Here is a 20,105-nt window from a genome sequence, read left to right as displayed (position 1 = left end):
AGCAAAAGAGACCATGTGTGCGAGAGATTAAAAGCACAACCACCACATGCAACCTGGATCAGGTACTGGCTTGAGTATTTTTTTATCAACTGGGGAAATATAAATACAATCTGGGTATAAAGATGATAAAACATCATTCACTGAAAAAAGCAGGTGATAAAACTGCACTAGGGGACATAAAACACAGTATACATATTGAACACATGCACCCATGTCCTGCTTCGATAAATAGAAACAAGGTTTGTTTTTAAAAGAAAAGTTTCCCAAATGTCTTCAGGGTACACATATGGGTTTTGTACATATCGATTTCTACAACAAAATGACAAAGCAATGTTTCGAACTTTTATTTTTGAAATATTCACTTAGTCATTAATTTGTTGTGCAAACTCCTTACTTTTGCACTCAAAATTTCATATTAGAAATGACAGGTTAACTACACTACCCCAAAATCTAGCTAGGTTAACAGCCACTGATTTATCATGGCCACTGACTTATCACAACACGGTGGCAAATCTACTATTTCATAAAATGATATAGTTCACTCATCTTTTAAAAGAAAACTTCAGTTATCTTTTTTGTCTTCAACTCTTTCAGTGTGGTTCAACAGATCATAGGTTTCAGGCTAATTTGCTACCAAATATTTGCCATTTGTGCTACCTGGTAAATCCTCTACCCTCTACCACATAAAGGGCAGCACTGGAAATTCACAGAAGACAGACGAACAGTCAAGCTGCTCCTCTCACTTCTGATACCACAGAAGCGCCTGACCGTGCAACAAAAGCAACAGCCAACCGTGGGTGTATCGACCCTATTTTAAGTATCCATAAAGACTAATCTGTTCTGTTTTAGGATAAAAAATTAAATAGGAACACCAGTGTTACATTCTTACACCCCTTCCGCACCCCATATCGGTCCTTTTCAATAAAGGAGGATGAAGCGAGCATGATTCCTTTGCGAGGCTGAGTCTGAAAGGGCAGAGACAGATCGAGTCAGTCCATTTGGAATGGACTTCTCAAGTTTTCCTCCAGATTTTTTGTTTGTTCGCTTTAACATTACCACCTCCCACCCAAGCCAATCACTAAAGAGCCTTACTAGCTCCAAAATTCCTCAATAATTCCAGAAATGGTTATCAAGATGGAAGATCAATTTTTGAAGAATTCCCACTCATCTGTCTAAAAATCTCTTATCAGAGGATTCCATAGACTTCGACCAGATCAAACCTTCACTTACCTATTACTTTGATGTTAATTCTTTTGAGGTATCCATGTTATAGTATCCTGTCACTCCTTTGCTACTATCAATAATTTTTTTTCTTAGATGTTTTTCTCCTATGTCCCTGCCTAGCGTCATCACAGCACCACGCTCCTACACAAGCCATCCCTTTGTGGCTGCAAATACTTTTGCTACAGCCAAGAACTGTAATCCTCCTGCCAAGTTGGCTTCTGGCTGAGCCAAGGAATGAACTCAAGTGGATGTCCAAATTGCTGACCTGGCATTTTCCTAACCTTGAATCAAATCAGTGCTAATCCGAGAGCACAAAATCCTGAAAGGATCTGCAATCTAAACTATACTAAATCCCCCCCAAATTAACTTCTGCCTGCTATTAAAAAGGGAGTCGCTGTTGCTGAACCCCACCAAGACAATACCTAACCTACCTGCAGACTCAGCCATCCCAGGAATGTAATTCTAAACCAATCAGTCTGGAATTTCCAGGTCAGCAATAAAGATAATAAAGATAATCTAACTCCAAAACCCCCCTGCCTTCCTTACCTAGGGGAAAGTGCCCTTGCCTGAAATAATCTACTCTTACAACTTCGGTCTCACCCTCTCTACCTGTAAAAATCTTTCTTCTCTCTCTCTCTCTCTTTTTAACAGCTGGAGCACCTTTCTATTTAATTACCAGATGGGATGAGTCCTAATACATGAATTATTAATAAAACCAACTATATTTAAGTTTACTGGGCTGAACTTATATTCTTTAACAATGCCCAAAACCATAAACAAAATCAAAAGGCCAACACCAAACTGAAAAGAAATATGCCAACAAATTTCAATGAATATGCCAAGGGGTTACTGTTTTTAACTGGCAATAAAAAACAGCAACAAAATTTAAAGAGATTTCTTATTTATAAAATTTTCAAATGTTTTGTTTTTGAAACAACCCCTGCTTACTTCCCACCGTGCCCACAGCCACCCTCCTGCAGGGGTTCTGCACATGAAGTCACCAGGCCTGGTCCCTCAGGCCCCACCACCCTGGGGACATTCCAACCAACTGCAGACAACTGCTGGCCCAAAGCAGCCCAGGCAGAGCTTCGTGTTTGCTCCTGTGCAATGGGAGGACTTTTACTGTCATACCATGGACCATTTCTTTAGGGTCCCCTTTAATATATTAAAAACCTCAGGAATCCTGGCTGTGCCCGTCTTCCTGTAAAGCTGTCTTGATTTCCTCTAATCATGGGGTTCCTCTCCCCAAAGAGCGGGAGCAGCCTTTGCATACTGTTTTTTTCTGGGGAATTTGCTTTGGCTCTCCCCTCCCCCCACACCCAAGGATTTTTGCTGCTAAACACAACAAACATGGGAAAAAAAGAAACACCACCACCACATGTGGGTAAGCTTAAGAAATCAAATACTAATAAACACAATCTACAACCCATGCTCCATAAAATCAGAGATGATAATAAAAAAGTTATCTCAGAGGCATTTCTCAACTACTTTTGTAAGTACAAACAGGAAAATAAGACCCAAAAGGGCCTTAATCTTTGTTAATTATATACCTTAGACATAGGAGGAAAAAAGGAGTTATTAAATTCTGAGGCAAATTTTAACTAGTACCACGCACCAACTGTTGGTCTACTCAATGTACATTCTAGGTGATCGAACTATGAATCAGACAAGATATAGCAGTGTATCTTAAAAGAGAGGGAGCATGACAAAAACAGTAACAAGCTGAGGGAAGAAAGAACTTACAAACAAAAACAAACTTTTTTTTTTAATCTAAGAGAGTAATTATCACAACTATGGTGGCCTGGAATGGAAGACACAGCCCCTTGCTATCCTTCTCACCGAGTGGGGCAGCTTGCATCCGCACCCCCAAAAAGGTGCGGGACACTGCTCTGGAGGAGCTCTCAGCCGCCTCAGGAAAAACTACTGCTTAGACACGCCTCCAAATGCACACAACAGGCACAGAAAAATTGACTAAAAAAAAAAACCCTCCATGATATTTACAAATAAATGAAATTCCTAATTCCTGGGTAAATACCAACTATTCCAAAACATACTTTCAGTGGCCCAAACAGACCGACCACGAGATGCGATGTGTAAACAGCAGGGGACGCCACGGCTTTCCTAGGCGCTGACACACCAAGCCTCCTGCCAGGTGTCTGGATGAGAACGAAGGCAATCTTAGAACCAGACCTTAGTTAGGAAAAACTGTATTCAAATTGTAAAGCACTTTTACCTCATGTGGTGTACTTCGATTTTTCTTTAAGTCAATCATTGGGCCAGACTCTATTTTCACAACTTCACTAAATGGATCATGAGTTAAGAACAACAGTTTTGAGAGCCTTACTTTCTAACGTTAACTGCCACAACACAATGGTTTTTATACTAACTGGGCAATTTTTTTTGAAATAGACTCTTTTCAAGTAGTTTTAGGTTCAGAACAAAATGAGCAGAAGGTACCGAGATCTACCACATGCGCCCCACCCCCACATACGCACAGCCTTCCCCAGTTGTCAATTTTTAAAAAGCGAAACATGTTTCTCTGAAAAAAATCAAGACATTATCTTAGAGAAAAAATAATCTCAAATTCCCAACAGCGAAGTAGCACTGTGCAGGCATTTTCACTCACATGTCCGTGGGGTAATTAAAGACTCACCATGTAGCATCCGACGAGGAAGGCTGCGTTTGCCTGTTTTCTTTGATCGGGGCCAGTGAAATGGACAATTTTCTTCCTTATCATTGTAAGGGACTGAATAAAGATACAAAACTGTTAGTACTTTCTTTTTAATGTGAAGTTCTCTAAAGTTTTATTTTATGATGAAGATAAATTCCAAAGCTTAGCATTCATATTATTAGCAAGACATTTCAAAAGATTAACTTTGATTCCCCAAGTACTGTGTATCTCCCCATAAAATACATATTCTTGGATTAGAAGTATATGCAATTAAAGAGAAAACAAAAGATATGAACAGATATAGAAAGTATAGAGCACCTCTGAAGGAATATGTAAGAATCTGGAAGAGGGGAGGGGAACACTTTTCTTTCACTTTCCTACTGTTAAAAAAAAAAAAAAAGACCAAAACTTTCTTAGTTGACCTAAAGGATAAAAGTCCACAGACAGCTGAGGGTGGGAAAAAAATTCTCTTTCAAAATTAAAGCAAAGGAACACAAGTGGCGGGGGCGGGGGGATATTATTCTTAGCTTCAGAGCCCTCTTGAAACAAAAGACCTGCCCATGACAACTGGAGAAAGGGGTGGGGTGAGGGGCACACAAATACATGACACGGTAAATGCTTCTATTCCTATCCAAGAGAGACAAAAGTCTAGAAGGAAGAGCCTGCGCCTCTATATTAGCCTCTAGTGAATATACATATAATACAAAAAAAGGCAACCCCATAATTTCCACTTTCCAGGTTAGTAGCTCATTTGACAGATGATTCTAACATTTATGATGTGAAATTCTAGGTTTGATATTCAAGTGAAAAGAATTTGCCATACTCACCCATACAATTTTAATATAATTTAATTTTTAACTGAAAAGAAATTTTATTTCTTCTGTGTAGTAGCCTGGTAACTTAAGTGACCGAATAAAGCTGTTTTTCAAAAGGACCTGTCTGTCCCCAGGTCCAGCATTTTTCACTTGAGAACTTATAGTGACTAATTAGGAACTGCTAGCAGTATATACACTTATTACTGTGCATTAGCAATAATTCGGTTTTTAAAATAAATGGATGGGGTCTAAGTTCAAACTAAGTCACAGTAGGACATCAGAGGAGATTCAAGACAGAATCAGAGAAAGTAAGATGAGCAGATTTCTCTTTATTTGCTAGCACTCTTCTATGCTCAGTGTGAAGGCGGAAAGAACAATGACCGCAGCAAGGGAAGCTTCTCCTTAGGTTTTGGTTTCAGCTCCACTAGGTCAGATAATAAGAGGTTTACTCGATTAATCAATTTTCACTTTGACTTTCAAGTATTAGAGCATCACCAACCCAAACCTGAACCAAATACCCAAACTTAAACTATTCAATCAAAACTATGGAAAACTGCTCTGGCTGGTATAGCTCAGCAGATTGAGTGTGGGCCGCGAACCAAAGAGTTGCTGGTTTGATTCCCAGTCAGGGCACATGCCTGGGTTGTGGGCCAGGTCCCCAGTGAGGAGGGGTATGCGAGAGGCCACCACACACTGATGTTTCTCTCCCTCTCTTTCTCCTTCCTTTCCCTTCCCTCTAAAAATAAATAAATAAAATCTAAAACAAAAAACAAAAAAACCACCTCTGGAAAACTAAAATATACACTATACCTTTATAAAGCAAAAAAAAACCCATGAATATGTCCCAAACACCACTGCAGTAAAAAACATGAAATTTCCTTTTTCAAACAAGAGATATGCTTTCCTTACTTCCCCCTCCCCAAGATCAGGCTAACAATGATTAAGTCAAATCTTAAGTAAAAAGACTTTACCTTTAATTTCTTATTTATCTTGCAACAATATCTGTAAACCATTGCCAGATTGAGTGGTCCAAAATCTGCGTAGAAGCTTTAAAAGTAAAAAACAAAAATGTGTATGTATATTCCGGATGCCCTGAATATGTCTTTCTGGAGCTACAAGATCAAATCAAGACAAGGAAGCATACGCCAAATTATTGTCAGTCACACAACTTCAAGGTACTGCCTTAACTAGTGGAAGAGATATTCTGGTATATAATGCCTATTAAGAAACACGAAAATTGGCTCAACTAAATCTAACCTCAACAACACATGAAAATACCTTCTGAATAAAAAGGTTATTTTTCTGCACATCTCCACTGGTAAAAACACATCTTAGCATATTCGTTTATTATTAGTTTCTCTCACTGTACTGTAATCTATTAGAATGTCAAATACAAATTGTTAAATTTAGGAAGATTCTTTCCTTTTGACTTTTTCCCTAAGGGTCTATTTTATTACTAAGGTTAGTTAAAGGAAAAAAGCCCTGCAATTATTATCAGTCAACAGATTTGTAGTTTTCTAAGGTTATCCTATTTATAAACATACCTTTAGATTCTTCAAAATAAAAAAAATTAACAGTCTTTAAAAAAGCAATACTTACTTTTCATATTCAAGTTCATTATCTATGCTGAAATAATGTACACCTGATGAACTCTTTGGTCTGCTGTAGAGAATGGCAAAACAAAGGCGATCTGAAATGGAAAAATTGCAATGTTCCTTCCTTCAGATTATTTTATACAATTTCATGTATCATGATACAACTCTTTTCAGATGAAGAGAGTTGCATCTTATTTTTTCCATGCAGGTTTCTGATGGTAAGGGTGCCAATACTTTCAAAATGTTTTGACTATTTTGATGCGTGATAAAAAATTAGCAAATTTTTTAAAAGAGAAATTGTCTTTAGCCATAAGTTTCAATAATGACAAGTGACTTTTCATGGATCAGTAAGGCTTGATTTCTGGGAGAATCTCTCATCACAAAAGTCTAGTTCCCCTGGGCTAAGTAAGGTATGTAAGCAAATGGCCGCATGCACTTGAAGGCTAGTCATCAACTTGGATGACTTTTGCTATGTAACACTGTGTTTGCAAGACATCCTCAACAGTCATTCAATAACAAACTATTTGAAACTCGTTGATAAAGATCGCTTTCCAAACTGCTTCAAACTTAACATTTAAGGCTACAGAACACAAACAACAAAAGGAACCTTGGATTTTACCCAACTGTTCTTAGGGATCACAACTATTTTTGCAGTGATTTTTACAATTAGACAAATTACCATCACAACAGAAACAATGAGCTTTCTGCATGAGCATGAGATGAACTTGTTTTGTATAAATGCAGTTAGGCTGCTGTAAGGTTTAGCAAGAACGGTAAGCCGTACTAATAATGTTTAGAGGCTGCAACCTTTAATTCTTCCCCCACCTTACCACAGAAAAAGTTGCCTAAAAATCCTCTGTGAAGCAAAGTCATCTAAAATTCTTAGTAGGACTACTAGTAATGCTACTAGAATACTTACACTAAAAAATTGTGGCAAAATCAAGTCCAGCTTTAAGATACTAAGAAACAAAGGATGCCAGCCTACATCCTTTGCCCAAACGGTAATTTAAACAATTGTCAGCAATTCCACTCATGTAATTGCTATACTATTTCCTTGTAAATGCCTCAAATAAAATATCTCGCAACCACAAACACTCAAAAGGACGACGGGCTTTATGAGTCTTTTTCCAACCACAAATGACCTTTGATCCTCGGCACAGACCACTGATTTTGCTCCCTTGGGCGGAGAGACCGTGGTGACCTACCATCCAGGGGCTCCCCTAGGCACAGGTCTGTTAACATTCTCCCCAAAGCAAGAGCACACGTGCGGATTAGGAGCTTAGGAGGCCACCCACACCCATGAGACAGCACTTGCCGTGGCTCCAAAGGTTTAACGCACCTTCTGGCCAGAAACTGGGGCCTCCTTGAACTCCAGGCGCCTCCCAGTACCATCTAAATACAGGTGTCCCTGTGGGCATCCGGTACCCTCCGCACTCACCTTTGATTACCTCGGCCACCAGACGGGTCCCAGTGCCCTCCCGGCTCATGACTGACTCCAAAGCATCTGGAAGGCGGGACAACCGGATGGCCAGGGAACAACCAGCCTCGGAGAGAGGAGACGCCTCAACCACACCCCCCGAAGTTTAAAAACAAAAAGTTTAAAGGGCCGCGCCCAAGCAGTGGAAACAGCCTCGCCTCTCGGCCACCCACTCCAGCCTACCGGGCGAGTCAACCCAGGAAGTTTAAAACTTCTCACACAGCCCCAAAAGGAGCGGCGAGGGACTGTGGTGCGGAAGCCAACCCCTGGCGCCCTGACAGAACTTTGCCCCGCCTGGGGACATGGTGACACCGCCTCTGGGGACTCTAGGCAGTCCTCTACGGTGCAACGCCCTCCAGCGCCAAAATTCTGCACTGCTCACAGGGCTGTGCAGCAGAGCAAGTGGGCGCTGGCCTAGTGAAAGCAGCTCTGAAAGCCAGTAAATAAGTACTCGGAAGAGAAGGGCTAGCTAAGTGGTAACACCAACTGCGGGGGGACGGCCCCCGTCGCCTTGGCGTCGCCACCAGGGAGTGCTGCAGTCGAGCCAGGGGGGAGGCGCAGTCCTTGAAAAGCCAACCCCACACCCTGCCCCCGTGACCAGTTGAAAGCCGGGTAGGGTGGGTGGGAGTTGCGCCCGCTCTCTCAGTTTCAAGTTCCTTGGAAGTGCTGGCGTCTCATTTACAATGGATGTCTTAAAAACAGTCCAAAATTTAATAAGCCTGTTACTGCGGTCATTCAATTCCTTTAAAGGCCTTAAGGATGGTTAAAAAACAAAAGTTGTGATACCTTGCTAAGGAACCATTTAAACTATTTTCTAAACCCGTGTTTCTGTTAGTCTCGAATGAAAAAGATACAGTATGATTTAGTCCGAATTTTGTTACAAATAATATGGTGCTGGGATTGGGGTGGTTTTTATTCCTTCCTTTACTTTTCCAAATTTCCTACAGAAAGCTGTTACTTTAATAATCCCTGAAAAATTTTGCAGTGACCCTCTCTTAAAATAGACAAGCAACACAGCAACAAACTCCTTCCCAGGAATTAACACTGTATTTATAATCCCAGTACAATCAATATATAGGTTCTATGTCACATATACATTTTTTCCTCAAAAGTAAACAAACCATCCTAATTTTATTTTAAAATTCTAGACAAATCAAAGAACTTTAATATGAAAAACAAACCCACAAATTTCCTTTTTGTGCCCAACTGGAGAAGGCCTTTCTAAATGAAGAGTATAAAAGCCAGAAGAGAATCGACTGCTAAATTGATACTTATTTTTTAAAGGGTCTGGTGGCAATTGACACATATAAAGCAGAAAACTATTTGAAATTCATCTCATGGAGATGAGCACCTCCAACTTTATGTTCTTAAAAAAATAAAATGCTAATTTAAACTACAAGGTCCTAGTTTTCCTTCTGACTGGTAAAAATCAAAGGAGTTTGAAAATGAATTGTATTGCTGAGGCTGTGGGGAAACTAACATTGCCTGTGGGTAGGAACACCAGAGGAACCCCCCAAACCCAGAAATATCTTTTGGAGGGTGAGCCCCTTACAGTCTTCTCCCACTAGGTGAGTGTTATAGGAACCCCTCTGTATAATGTACGTTTGGCTTTGGTGGATTTTTTTGGAAGACTCTTGCCCACTTCATAACGGTGATTTATGAGGGCACCTGCCCACCCTACACAGAATATTCAGCAGTTTTTGACCAAAAAAATGGCATGACCTCTATGCCCCACCCTCCATTCTCAAGATCTTGCCACTTTTTACTTTGTTTCCCCATGAAAAAAGTCCTCAAAGGAAATGTTTTGCTGATGTGGAAAAGGTGTAACAAAAAAAGTCAGAAGCACTAAAAGGCATCAAAATCAACAAGTTCAAAAACTATTTTGAGCAGTGAAAAAAGGCTTGATAGGTGTATTACATCAAATAGAGAGTATTTTGAAGGTGAATGGAGTTTAAACATGTAAGAATACACAATTTTTTATGAATATATTCTGGGTTTTTTGGGGTCCTGGCTTGTATAAGCTGGGACAACTTCCATTTATGGCAATTCAAAGCAACATACTTTGCCACTTCAAAATATATTTTGGGGATATTAATTTTTAAGCTGGTTATTAAGAAACAAAAGACTCAGGAAAAAACCTTTCACCTTCCCATCTCCTGTGGCCTGCTTAAGGAATTCAGACAGAAATACCTGCTTAAAGAAAGGGAGCATGATCTTAGCAACATAATAAATTAAGCATGGCAGAAATCTGGCAAAAGCCTGCTTGTTAGCCTTGCTTTGGAGTTCCATTGTTTCTGGGTGCACACTAAGAATTTGATCTCACATCTCACACATTTGCTCTCTCTACCCGAAAACTGCCTGCATTCCCTTTGAAATCCCAGACCCTTGCCTCTCTTTCCTTTGTCCAGAAAGGCATATAAACTTCAACTGTCCAATGCCTCCTTGGGTCTCATCTTTTTACTCGCAGCCCAGCATGTGCATTCAAAGTGAGTTCTAGACATTTTCTTCTGTTAATCTGTCTGCTACTCTGCTTACCAGCCCAGACAGAAGAACTCTGAAAGGTGACTAGAAAATTATTTTTTGTGCCCTCCACAGAACCTTTCATAAAAGTAATGGTCAGAACACTTAAGACTGCAGGAGTTAAGCTTATAGACAGGTTATTATGTTTTGTGCCTGCTTGCTAAGAATATTTACTAAATGACTGTTGTGTAGAAAAAAATGTTTTATCTGAGACTAGCTTTCATTATATATAACCTGGTAGAAAGGTTGTGGAAGAATGGATGAACCTCACTACCTGGGGTTTTCTTGCAGTTACTATCAAGAAGTCCTAAGACCCAGGCCAGACCAAATTGGCCCAGGGCAGTTTCCATCAGTGTGATGCAGAGCTGAGATCTGGCATCATTAACATGTCCTAAAACATGTGGGTCACTGTCATGGCAGACAGACACTTGAGCCAGGAAGATTAAGTCACACAGAAGTAAGCCAGTCAACCTCTGCAGACAGGTATTTTCCTAGGACTCTAAGCCAAGAACTTCAGTAAATTCTATTTATCTACTAAAATAAGCATTTCAAAGGGAAGGAAGAATATGTAAGTGGTCTGTCTCATTTCAAATTTCTTGGCAGTAAATAACAAAAAACACTTAATGAGTATGCTTACTATATAGTTATTAAACTCTGATATAGTTATCAGAAGCAAGTTTTTACTCACAATACTCATTCTTTACCTCTCATGGTATTTCATGGCCCTCCTAAAAATGTTTAGGACTTACCACTATTCTAGTGATGTCAGTAGTAGTTTTTTTTTCTATAGATAAACCTGTCAGGAAGATTTTTTCCAATTGTCGTGCCAGTTTGGCTGTGATTTTTAAGAAAATGGCTTAGAGAAAAGAGGATTACTGAAGAAAGAAATTAAAGATACAAATCACTGGAAACACATGTTACATTCATGGATAGGAAGAATTAATATCATTAAAAATGTCCATATTACCCAAAGCAACCTATAGATTCAATGTAATTCCTAACAATATTCTAATGATGTATTTCACAACACAAAAACAAGTATTTCAAAAATTTACATGGAACCACAAAAGGCCACAAATTGTAACAGCAATCTTGATAAAGAACAAAATTGGAGGAACCATGCTACCTAATATCGAACTATACTATAAGGCTGCAGTAATCAAAATGGCATAAAAACAGGCACATATGAGGTGTGTCCAAAAAGTATCCAGCCTTGTAATATGAAAAAGAGACATTTATTGAAGAACATACAAGATACAAGAGACATTGCACATAGGACTATGATGTCTAAGACCCCTTCAAAGTTATGATCTTCTTGAAGAAATCTGGTTCATTGATCGCAGTGTGAATCAAGTCACTACTAACTTCAGCATGATGTTCCTGCTGTTCTGGCAGAAGCCACGGAATGAATGTTGCCATGACATGGCTCATGCCAAGATCCTGCATCAAAATCTCTGGCCCAGTAGGTTTTGGAATCCCCAGATCAGCTTCTGGTTCTCGCAGTCAGCTGCCAATCTTTCTTAATTGCAGCCCATACACTCTCCACATTCTCAGGTGGTTTGCTTGTTGCAGGCCTTCCAAAACAGGGATCACTTTCAACAGATTCGAAGCCATCTTTGAAGTGTTTGTGCCACACTTTTACTTGTGTTTCACTCATTACATTGTCCCTGAAAGCCTTCTGAATCATCCAAATAGTTTCCACAGAGGAATGTTCAAGCTTAACACAAAATCTGATGTAGATTCATTGCTCTACTCAGTCATTTTGAATGTGACGGCCACACAGTGCACATGCTCACTCAGTGGTGCCTACTGCCCCCAATGACTAGTACAGTGAAGTCATCATTTTTCACACATGTGCATTCCAGTTTACTCTCCTTAGCTGTCAGGTTACAATGACGTTGTGCAAACCATTCTCGTTATATTAACAATGGCTGGACAGAAGGGGGGGAGGCAGAAAACTGCTTGAACAACAATAAAATTAAAAGTACTTTTAAAAAATTAAATAAAAAAAGAAATCTTAACAATGGCTGGACATTTTAGTGTATCAATGGAACACAATAGAGGGCCCAGAAATAAGCCCACACCTTTATAGCCAATTAATATTTGACAGAGGGAAGCAAGCACATACAAAGGGCTAAAGATAGTTTATTCAATCAATGGTGTTGGGAAAATTGGACAGACACATGCAGACACATCGGCCAGAACTGCAAACTAAAACCACAATGAGATATAACACCTCGTATCTGTCAGAAGGGCTGTCATCAAACAAGTGCTGGCGAGGATGTGGAGGAAGGGGAACACTTTTACATGCAGGTGGGAATGGAGACTGGTGCAGGCACTGTGGAAAGCAGTATGGAGTTACCTCAAAAAATTAAAAATAGAACTGCTTCAAAAAAAAAAAGAACTGCTTCATGACCCATTGATTTCACTTCTGGGAATTTATCCAAAGAAACCTGAACACTAATTCAAAAAAATATAAGCACTGCTATTTTACAATCACCAAGATATGGAAGCAGCCCAAGTGTCCATCAGCAGATGGATGGGTGGATAAAACAACTATGGGACATTTATACAATGGAATAATACTCAACTTGTAAAAAAAGAAAATTAGAACCTTTGTGACAATAGAGGTGGACCTGGAGAACATTATGCCAAGCGAAATAAGCCAGTCAGAGGACAAATATCATGATTTCATTCGTATGTAGAATCTAATGAACAAACTAAACAAGCCAAATAGAGAGAGAGACTCATAGATCGAGAGCAGGCTGATAGCTTTGGGGGGGGGGTGTTAAAGGAAGGGTCAGAATAAAAGAAAGACTCATGGACTGGGACATCCATGTGGTTGATTGTAGGGGGGAGGGGAATGGGTAGAGGTAGAAGAAGATATAAGGGGGATAAAAGGTAATGGAAAAAAGTAGAATAAAAAAATCTTCGAAAAGAGAGGATTAAGGGTACATGTTAAATTTTTTTATGTCAACCAGGGCAAAAGATCTGAAGAGATTTTATGAAGAAATTACAGGAATGTGTGCAGGTTTAAAGACTCACGAAAAAGGCATTCAAATCAGCTGAAATACCACCTCACAGCCACTAGATGGCTAAAATAAGAATGACAACACCATTGTTGGAGAAAATGTAAAGTAATTAGAACTCTCAACATTGTTTGGGAATATAAAAGAGTATTAAGCCTTTGGAAAAGTTTAGCAGTTTCTTACAAAGTTATATACACCTTTCCCTATGACCCAGCAACACAACAACTAGTAATGTATACATACACAAGAGAAGGTAAAACCTGTTTACAAAAGGACTGGTATGTTAATACTTGTAGCAGCTTTGGAATGCCAGAAATTGGAAATAACACATATTTCCATCAGCAGGAGAATGGATAAGCACGTTGTACTATATTTATATTCATACAATGGAACACTACTCAACAAAAACAAACCAACGAAGTGTTGATTTACAAAACAAAACTGATGCATTTCTAAAACACTGTGCTGAGCAAAAAATAAACACAAAAGAGTTCATGCTGTATAATTCTCAAAACGTAGTATTCAAAAACAGGTGAAACTAATTTATACTGAAGCAATTAACAGTGGTTGTTTGGGGTAAGAGGGAAAGGGGGCCCTAGGGAGTAGTTCATAAGAGTATACATTTGCTAAAAAATCAAACTGTACACATAAACCTGTGCATTTTACTATATTTGATCTATACTTTTTAAAGGGGTAGAGGTGGGGGGCATTTAGTGGCCCATACATGGTAGATCTATGAAAATACTACAGAACTAATCTAAAATATTTTGTAAAAATATGTGAAAAGACTACAGAATTAATATTTTTATATAGAATGCAATTAAGACTTATCTTGATTTAATTAAGTGTACAATATAGACCATGAATAGTCTATATTACATTGCAACTAAAAAAAAGGCATATAAAAAAAGATAGTGTCGCTAATTGAAGGATTCTTTCAGAGATGCCTGAAATAATATTTTTATCCTTTAGCAGACTGTAAAAGAATTTTTTAAAAAGGTTCCCTTGGGTCCTAAAATCTTCACAAAGGAAATTTCACAGAAATAGGGTTTATCATTAAATGGAAATTTTATCTGCCATTTTTTATTCTATCAAACACATTATTTTAAAAGTACTCTGGATTGAGAACAAGGAGAAAACTGTTGCTAATACTTTGTCACATGGGATGGAAGAGACTTCCAGCCAAGATGGAGGCGTAGGTAGAAACACTGTGCCTCCTTGCACAACTAAGTTTAAAAATAACAAAATTTTCCCAGTCAGGGCACATGCCTGGGTTGCAGGCAGGTTCCCTGCAGGCCAACTCCCAGCAGGGGACACATGAAAGGCAACCATACATTGATGTTTCTCTCCCTCTCTCCTTCCCCACTAAAGATAAATAAATAAATAAAATCTTAAAAAAAATAACAAAATTTTAGTAACAAAAACGCAGTCAAAAAAGTGAAAATTGAACTGTATGGAAGTCCAAAACAACAAACCTTTCAGCCAGACCAGTAAGAGGGGTGGAGTGGGCGGCGGAGTGGGGTCAGGCTGGAAAGATTGTTTGCTCCGACCAACCCAGGAGCGGCAGCAGAGGGGGAGGCGGTTGGCCTATCCCAGGTGTGGGGTGGGGACGGACAGACCCAGTGAGGGCGCAGGGCGGCTGGCTGAGTGCAGTCACACATTCGTGCGCAGATAAACCAAGCAAAGGTGCGAACAGTGAGACAGACCGCTCAGGCTAGGGCCCCAGAGGGAATTAGAGCCTGAAAGCACCAACTGGAAAGACTTTCTCAGGCTCGAGAGGCCGGGAGAGGCTCCCAGACTCACAGAAAGTTCGTTGGAGAGACCCACCACAGGGTGCTGGAGGGTGCACAGGCCCACACACCCAGGAACCAGCACCAGAAGGGCCCAATTTGCTTGTGGGAAGCCACAGAGGGAACAGAAATCTGAGAGACAGTGGAGCAAAGCGCCATTTTTTCCCCTCTCTGACCCCGCCCACACATAGTGTCACAAACCAGCACCTGGGTCACCTGGCCCTGGTGAACACCTAAGACTCCGCCCCTCAAACATAACAGGTGGGAACACAGACCAAAATATGGCTCAAGAACAGCTCAAAGCCCCGGAGCCTATAATTCTAAGCAACCAAGAAGTAGCCAACCTTTCAGATGCACAGTTCATAACACTGGTGATCAGGATGCTCACAGAACTGGTTGATTATAGTCACAAATTAGAGGAACATATGAAGGCTAAATTAATTGAAATGAAAGGAAATGCACAGGAAACCAATAGTGATGGAAAGGAAACTGGGACTCAAATCAATTGAGTGGACCAGAAGGAAGATAAAAATGACCAAACAGAAAAGAAGGAAGAAACAAGAATTCAAAAAAATGAGGAGAGGCTTAGGAACCTCCAGGACATCTTTAAATATTCCAACATCTGAATTATAGGGGTACCAGAAGGTAAAGAGGAACAGCCACAAGTGGAAAACTTATTTGAACAAATAATAAAAGAGAACTTCCCCAATCTGGAAAAGGAAATAGACTTCCAGGAAATCCAGGAAGCTCAGAGCGTCCCAAGGAAGTCGAACCCAAGAAGGAACACACCAAGGCATATCATAATTACATTAGCCAAGATTAAAATAAAGGAGAGAATTGTAGAAGCAGCAAGAGATAAGGGGACAATCATTTACAAAGGAGTTCCCATCAGATTGTCAGCTGATTTCTCAAAAGAGACCTTACAGCAAGAATAGGCTAGAAAGAAGTATTTGAAGTNTTCCAGGAAATCCAGGAAGCTCAGAGCGTCCCAAGGAAGTCGAACCCAAGAAGGAACACACCAAGGCATATCATAATTACATTAGCCAAGATTAAAATAAAGGAGAGAATTGTAGAAGCAGCAAGAGATAAGGGGACAATCATTTACAAAGGAGTTCCCATCAGATTGTCAGCTGATTTCTCAAAAGAGAAATCAGCAAGAATAGGCTAGAAGGAAGTATTTGAAGTCCTGAAAGGCAAGGACCTACATCCAAGATTATTCTATCCAGCAAAGCTTTCATTTAGAATGGAAGGGCAGGTAAAGTGCTTCTCAGATAAGGTCAGATTCAAGGAGTTCATCATCACCAAGCCCTTATTATATAAAATATTAAAGGGATTTATCTAAGAAAAAGAAGATAAAAAATATGAACAGCGAAAGGACAGCAAACTCACAGTTATTAACAACCACACCTAAAACAAAAGCAAACCAAGAGGACAGCTAGATCAGGAGCAGAACCATGGAAATGAAGAACACATGGAGGGTTAGCAACAGGGGAGTGGGAGGAGGAGAAGGGGGGAGAAGATACAGAGAATAAGTAGCATAGCTGGTGGGTAGAAAATAGATAAGGGGGAGGGAAGTAGAAATAGAAAATAGATAAGAATACTATGGGAAATACAGAATCTAAAGAACATGTGACACATGGACATGAACGAAGGGTGGGGGGACTGGTGGGGGAGGGGTGTGCAGGGTGGAGGGGAATGAAGGGGGGAATTAGAACAACTGTAATGACATAATAAAATATATTTTAAAAAATACTATGTCATATGGCTCCAACTAAGAATTACTTCAAGTCTCATAAATATAGCAGAATAATTTGGAGGTCTTCCAACATCCCTTCTCTTTTATCTTAAAATACTGACCTACTAATAACGATCCAATTCTCATGTTACCTAGACCACCACTGCTTAGTAGAACTTTCTCTGATGATGGAAATGTTCACTATCTGGTAACATGGTGAGTGGTTACTACAATGGACAGCATAGACTTAGAGGAAGCCAGTCCATCAATTTCTAATCTATAGCCTCTGACAAGAAACAAACGGCCTTCAACTGTCTGAAAAACAAAAGGGAGCTATGGCTTTCCTCCTGCTTTTACAGCCTTTGGTTGTTCCAAGAGTCTTGATCCTAAGACATCCAACTCTGATTCTCTCAGCCGCCTGCAGAGAACGAGAGCACCTGTGATCAGAAACACACCTTACCCAGCACAGTGCCTAATTGCAACACTCGGTAATTCTTTGCTTAATAAAGGAATGAATAAATGGAGAAAGGGCAGACTAAAGCTGGAGGAAAGGGACATTTTTCATTTCCTGAGTACATCCTGGTCTACTCACTTTGCACATACTATCTCAGTTATTTTTCACTATTCTTATGGTATAGGTGTCACTGCCCTCATTTTACAGATGAGAGAGCCAGCACCAAGGAAGACTGTGTTAACTGGCACAGGGTCACTCAGTTGGGACAACCAGGTGACACAAAGCTTTAAACAAATATAACCTGACAGTCCTGCAGTTCCGGGTAAGATGGAGCATAGGTAGATATGCTCCTTGTCTACCTTGAAGAACCAACAAAATGATAACAACCAATTCAAAAAGAAAAAACAACCAAAACTGACAGAAAATCATACTGTATGAAAGTCCAAAAACCAAGGAGTTAAAGAAGAAACATTCCTCCAGTAGGTGGGGCAGAGATGGGAAGCAGGGGCCGAGAGAGAACATGACAAGGCAGGGACTGGCTGACTGGGACATACCACACTTGGCATTGGACAAGCCTGGAGGAACAACTGAGGAGCAAGACAAACATCACAACTAATTATTCGCAGTAGAGAAAGAAACTCCCAGCCTCACAGCAGAGTCTGTTGGAGAGGCCCAAGTGATCCTAGAATGTATATAATCCCACCCACCGGAGAATCAGCACCTAAAAGGGAACAATCCGCTTGTAAGAAGCAAGGGAAGTGACGGAAGACAGGGAGAGAGCCAAGCAAGTAGCACTGTTCATTCTCTGACCCCTCCCCAACATACAACACAGCAAAGAGGGTTGCCCCGCCCTGGCAAATACCTGGGGCTCTGCCCTCTACAATGTAACAGGTGTGCTGAGACACAAAAATTTGGCCCAAATGAAACAGATCAAAACTCCAGAAAAAGAGCTCAGCAATGAAGAGATACCCAACACATCAGATGCAGAGTTCAAAACACTGGTAATCAGGATGCTCACAGAAATGGTTGAGTACAGATGCAAAATAGAGGAAAGAGTAAAAGTTATGCAAAGTGCAATAAAGGAAAAACATACAGGGAACCAACAGTGCAGGGAGGAAACTGGGACTCAAATCAATGATTTTGAACAAAAGGAAGAAATAAACCAGAACAGATTGAAAAAACAAGAATTCAAAAAAAATTGAGGAGAGGCTGAGGAACCTCTGGGACAACTTTAAACATTTCAATATTCGACTCATAGGGGTGCCAGAAGAAGAAAAAGAGCAAAAAAATGGAAAATTTACTTGGACAAACAATAAAGGAGAACTTCCCCAATCTGGTGAAGGAACTAGACACGCAAGTCCAGCACGCTCAGAGAGTCCCAAAGAAGTTGGACCCACGAAGAAACACACCAAGACACATCATAATTAAATTACCCAAGATGAAAGATAAGTAGAGAGTCGTAAAAGCAGCAAAAGAAAAGGGGACAGTAACCTACAAAGGAGTTCCCATAAGACTAACAGCTGATTCCTCAAAAGAAACCTTGCAGGCAAGAAGGGGCTAGAAAGAAGTATTTGAAGTCCTGAAAGGCAAGGACCTACATCCAAGATTACTCTATCTAGCAAAGCTCTCATTTAGAATGGAAGGGCAGATAAAGTGCTTCCCAGAAAAGGTCAAGTTAAAGGAATTCATCATCACCAAGCCCTTATTATATGAAATGTTAAAGAGACTTATCTATGAAAAAGAAGACAAAAAATATGAACAGGAAAATGACAACAAACTCACAGCTATTAACAATTGAACCTAAAAAAAAACCCCAAAACAAAAAACAGTAAGCAAACAACTAGAATAGGAACAGAATCACAGAAATGGAGATCACATGGAGGGTTCTCAGTGGGAGGGGGTGGGGAAAGAATGGCTGAAAAGGTCCAAGGAATAAGAAGCATTAACTGGTAGGCACAAAATAGACTGAGGGAGGTTAAGAATAGTATGGGAGGCAGAGAAACCAAAACACTTATACGTACGACCCATGGACATGAACTAAGCAGGGGATTAAGGGGTGGGGTGGAATTCCGGAGGGGAGTCACAGGACAGAGAGAGGGAAAGAGGAGAAGAAAAATGGGACAACTGTAATAGTGTAATAGATAAAATATACTTAAAAAAACACAATGCTTTGAACAAATATAACCAATGTATTCCAAATCAATTCACATATAGGAGCATATACACCAGTGACTGCCCTACAGCATTAAAACAAAAAAGGCCCTAATTTCTCATTATTATATCACAGTGTGGTTTCAAGGAAATCCCATGAAAAAATAATTAAATGAGCCCTGGCTGGTGTGGCTCCGTGGACTGAGCGCTGGCCTGTGGACCGAAAGGTTGCTGGTTCAATTCCCAGTCAGGAGACATACCTGGGCTGCAGGCCAGGTCCCTCGTTGGGGGCGCGAGAAAGGCAATGACTTGATTTTCTCACACACTGGTTGATTCTCTCATATACCAATGTTTTTCTCCTTTGCTCCTTCTCCCTTCCCCCAAAAATAAATAAAATATTTTAAAAGAAAAAATTAAATAGCTCAGTTAACTGACTTCCAAAACTGCTTGTTTTATATGATATGGCTTTCAACATATAATTATTTTATTACTCGAAAGGAAAGATGAGGGAAAAAACATTGCAATCCACATCATGTAAACTGCTGCTTTATTGAACATTTCCGGATCAATTCCCTCCAAAGCTTTGCTTCCTTGGGGGACTAAGGAGTAGACTGAGACACCACAGAAGAAACACTGGGGAATCC

General features: G+C 40.0%; 1 protein-coding gene across 10 annotated transcripts in view; it reads right to left on the bottom strand.

Annotated features, from left to right (window-relative positions):
* Positions 1–20,105, bottom strand: part of CDC14B (cell division cycle 14B) — a 104,578-nt gene that overhangs the window by 51,419 nt on the left and 33,054 nt on the right. For 7 of the 10 annotated variants that reach the window (XM_037056191.1, XM_037056184.1, XM_037056182.1 and 4 more), the window contains exons 2-4: positions 6,310–6,400; positions 5,682–5,757; positions 3,878–3,970 (exon numbers count right to left, since the gene is read on the bottom strand). In XM_037056191.1, the coding sequence (XP_036912086.1) occupies positions 3,878–3,970; positions 5,682–5,757; positions 6,310–6,400 (260 nt within the window). Of the gene's footprint in view, positions 1–3,877; positions 3,971–5,681; positions 5,758–6,309; positions 6,401–7,743; positions 8,078–20,105 lie in introns of those variants that run through there. The other 3 variants (XM_037056190.1, XM_037056187.1, XM_037056188.1) reach the window with 2 other exon arrangements.

This window comes from Sturnira hondurensis, unplaced genomic scaffold (assembly GCF_014824575.4).
Source record: "Sturnira hondurensis isolate 20B ecotype Veracruz unplaced genomic scaffold, ASM1482457v3 Scaffold0008860, whole genome shotgun sequence".
NCBI lineage: Eukaryota > Metazoa > Chordata > Mammalia > Chiroptera > Phyllostomidae > Sturnira > Sturnira hondurensis.
Note: the sequence above shows the minus strand (reverse complement) of the source record. Positions and strands in the feature narration are given on the sequence as shown.